This window comes from Sinocyclocheilus grahami, unplaced genomic scaffold, assembly GCF_001515645.1.
Source record: "Sinocyclocheilus grahami isolate Dianchi unplaced genomic scaffold, SAMN03320097.WGS_v1.1 scaffold391.1, whole genome shotgun sequence".
Taxonomy (NCBI): Eukaryota; Metazoa; Chordata; class Actinopteri; order Cypriniformes; family Cyprinidae; genus Sinocyclocheilus; species Sinocyclocheilus grahami.
In genome coordinates, this window is record NW_015505570.1 from 51,704 (window position 1) to 55,719 (window position 4,016).

Consider the following 4,016-nt stretch of genomic DNA (forward strand, 5'->3'; position numbering starts at 1 on the left):
ATATGAATTTTATTAGACAATAATTCAGGGTGTTATTGATTTTTTTTGGCCATAAAAAACAGTATTACAAAATATAAATAAAAATGGTTATTGTTTTTGTTGGCATAAAACCACTCAGTACATATCTATGTCTTGAAATACACAAACTTTAGACTATTATGGCAGTAAGTTTAAAGTAGTGTTATTACAAAAAAGGAAAGATTTAATTTATTTATCATTAACTGAGAAACACTTGTTAAATGCACTCGTGGGAAGCTTAAATTCCAGTTGCAAGTGAAAACGAATTGGACTCCAGTTCAATTATGGAATATGAAGTAGTTAACTGGTCTGTACATTAAGATTTACATGAAATTTGATATGAGGAGAGATGATGGCTGTACTGCTTGACACATTGTGTTTAAAAAAATCTTGATGTACAAATTGAGTTTATTTATTGGAATGCTTAGGAAGGAAAGTTAGTGGTTTGTTTGGAGATGAGTGGTTCTGGATAAATGCAGAGATGCAGAGAGACCAAATCTCAGTGGCAGATGCAGTTGAAGCCCACGGCTCATAGTAAAAGGCAGGAGCATTTGGACAGCTTCTCGTGGCTCAGCAGACCATGCTGGGTTGAGGCCAAATTCTGGATCAGGCTCCAGAAGTGTTTGAAGCTGATGCCTTCCCCATCTTTCACACCCATTTGCTTCAGCACTTCTCCAAAATTATCCGACTAGAGAAAAGAGAGAGAGAGAGAGAGAGAAAAAACTGGTGTTCATGTATTCTGTATCAACATATAACCCATTTCACAAAGATTTTTGTTGCCCTAACCCTTTGTCGCCCTCATGTGGTTGGTCTCTATGGCTTCATAATAAATATATTTAGGAGTCTTTTTATTTTTTAGGGAATGATTTTTAACTGCTTAAACAGTTACTGTGCAAATTCAAATACAGTGAATACAAATGACAACATATTCAAACTTTCAGTTGGAATCTTTAAATATAATCAAATTATTAAACTTGGCAACACTTGCTAAGATACTTTTTCTCTAAATCTATACAGTCTGTACAGATTTTCACTCTTCTGTTACAACATGAACTGTGAGCAGAATTACATCAGCACTGAAGTACGGGATAACTGAAGTGTTGTTCAAATGTGACAGTACCATATATCTCAGAGCATTAGACCTTCATTCAACTAAAAGAAACACAAAATCTACTATGTCAGAGGTTCTCCCTCAAGCTGTAGAAGGCCTGCCATAACATGATCTGATACCGACTGTAACTGAAGAGCAGTGTCAGTCTGACTGCAGGAGAAATTATTCATCTTTCAGATCAACGGCAGCCACCATTTCGCTCCTTCAATGGAGCCACACCTAGTGTGCTTCGCTGGCTCAACCTGAGTTCAAACTGCTCTGTGTAATCTGACCACGCCTCTATGCAAGGCAACAAACTCTGGGAAACATTCTCTGTGAACCCAACCAGTCCCTCAGACTGAAAAAAAGTTCAATTATGGTTTAAAAAAATAATGGCAGTTGTGGTAGTGACAACATTACAGGCAATAGAGGATGATATAAATTTGACACCAAATAGAGTTCCTGTTTGTAAATGACATAAAACCTATTCATGCTACTGAAATGAGTTAAATGCACAGATGCTAATAATTAAAACCTGCATGCTGGCTTTAAAGTTCAACACAACTGGTCTTTCCAGCACATGGGGCCAGTAATAACAAAGACAGTGCACTGTGTTTCCTACACAAAGACAAAACACCACCAGAGTAACACACAGGCCTTAAAACAATGCACAAATATTTATAGGCCTAATATCATTGTTGCCATAAGGTAATCACTTAACTGGTTTCGCTGTAGCATTTTCACATTATCTCCCACTGAAATTATTAACAGGTGTTACGCTTTAACTATAATAAAGCTTAGTGCAATCACAGGAAATGAGTAATAACAGTTTTGAGTCATTGGTATCGGTTGGAATGAATAGCAACACGGTTTTACCTTGATTAAAGTTGGCAGCTCGGAGGAGAGGAGGCTCTTGAACTCATCTACCTTCAGCGTAGGCCGATTATCAGAAGAAGCAGAATGGAAGTTTGTGACCAAGGTGTTAATGGCCTTCTCAAGGTCAGAATACTGCAGAAGTAAGAGAGTACAGACAGACAGATACTTACATAGAAGAATAATATAGGTGGGGGTTTTACTTCAATAGTAAACATGTTTTAGTTCAAACCAAAAGGGTTTCATAGATTGATGTCATAGGAGAACCTGTGTAAGTTCCACAAAGAACTTTTTATTCTTTAGTTCTTTAGAAAACCACTCATGTATTGAAACTTTAAAGAGCCTAGAAACAAATACACTCTTAAAAATAAAGGTGCTTCACGATGCCATAGAAGAACCTTTTTGTCTAAATGGTTCCATAAAGAACCTTCAACATCTGAAGAACCTTTCTGTTTCACAAAAGGTTCTTTGGGGCGAAAGAAGGTTCTTCAGATTATAAAAAGGTAAGAAAGAGATGGTTCTTTAAAGAACCTTTGACTGAATGGTTCTTTGTGGAACCTAAAATGGTTCTTCTATGGCATCGCTTGAAGAACCTTTTGAAGCACCTTTATTTTTAAGAGTGTACACGGATCTGGAGAGCTTATAATGATCTTTTTTGCTCAACTATCATAATTAAGTTGGAAAATGCAATGCACGGAACAGAAAAATGCTATGACGATATGTACATATTTCAGTATTTGGAAATGATTACATCAGTTTTGGACTGTTGATATCTGTTCTTCTTGGCTTCTATAATCATGTGCACCTGTTTTAATACTGATCAATCACCACTAAAAGATCTAAAAGCTTGTGCTTTTCCTTCTTCTCTCGGAGACTATCAGAGCACTATCAAAGGACTATGTAAACTGTGTCTATTCAAACCGTGTTGCACTCAGACAATTATCCAGTACAGGTCCTGAAATACCTGCATGTCAGGCCATGAAAGCCCATCCTCAATGCATTATTTACTTTAGCCATGCATTTATGATGGAAACCATTTCCCTGTTTTGTTAAGACAAAAGGTTAGGCCTGAAATACATTTACTGTATGGTGTTGAAATGCATAAAAACGTGTTGGCTAGGATAGTAAAAAGTTTTAATATGTAACCCCAATTGCAATCTTGACCATTCAAAAACGTTCTACACACTTTCTCCCTCTTTCTTTAAGTCCACATAGTCAGTCTTCGTCTTGAGGCTTATTCCAGAGAGCAACAACGCAAAGACTCTGATTGATTCCCCGTGCTTTCCATTTCTAGACAATGGCTGTATGTCAAAACCTAGCGAGCTGCCTGCTTAGACAGCATTTTTGGGTCTCATAGGCGCGATGGGGCTGGTTAGGGCAGGGACGCGGCCAGCTCACTGGGTTTTGACACACAGCCATTGTATCCTTTGCACAGATAGAATTGCGAACGTTTCATTACTGCGAAGCTCTCGACTCATATGGCTTGAATTATCTCGACACTGGCCATATTGCTAACTCTTTCTTTGTTAGGGAACATTAACAAGAGGACGCGTTCCTGCGTTCAAAAGCGGGGAGACTGTGAAAGAACGCAGATTCATTTTTGAGAGTTGAATTTCAGTTTACTATAAAACCCGGTGATTATGGTGCAAGACATGAAAAACAGCCAGACACGACACAACGGCCAAAGACATCCATCAAACGCGCGTCCGCGTAAAAAACACGCAGAAGATAGCCGAGACGCGTCAGTGGCAGTTGCAGTTTATCGATTGCTCGTAAAAAAGAAAAGAAAAACAGAAGTAAAAACCTTTAAAAATTAATAAAAAAAAACTTTAAGAGAAACTAGTTCCTTTGACAACAACAAACTACACCGTTTCGGTCAAGTGCGAACTGGCCTGAAACCGTCGAAGCGCAGCTTATGTAAAACACTCATAAACCCATAACCGCGTAAAACCCTATTTAAATGTAAACGAGCAATCACACACACACACACACAAACACACACACACACACACACACACACACACACACACACATA

The 4,016-nt window shown here is 38.1% G+C and overlaps 1 protein-coding gene across 1 annotated transcript in view; it reads right to left on the reverse strand.

The window, feature by feature from the left end:
• Nucleotides 1-224: 224 nt before the first annotated feature.
• Nucleotides 225-4,016, reverse strand: part of s100v2 (S100 calcium binding protein V2) — an 11,874-nt gene continuing 8,082 nt past the window's right edge. Inside the window, exons 2-3 of the mRNA XM_016231435.1 lie at nucleotides 1,985-2,116; nucleotides 225-706 (exon numbers count right to left, since the gene is read on the reverse strand). Of these exons, the coding sequence (XP_016086921.1) occupies nucleotides 548-706; nucleotides 1,985-2,116 (291 nt within the window). The 3' untranslated portion in view covers nucleotides 225-547. The remainder of the gene's footprint in view (nucleotides 707-1,984; nucleotides 2,117-4,016) is intronic.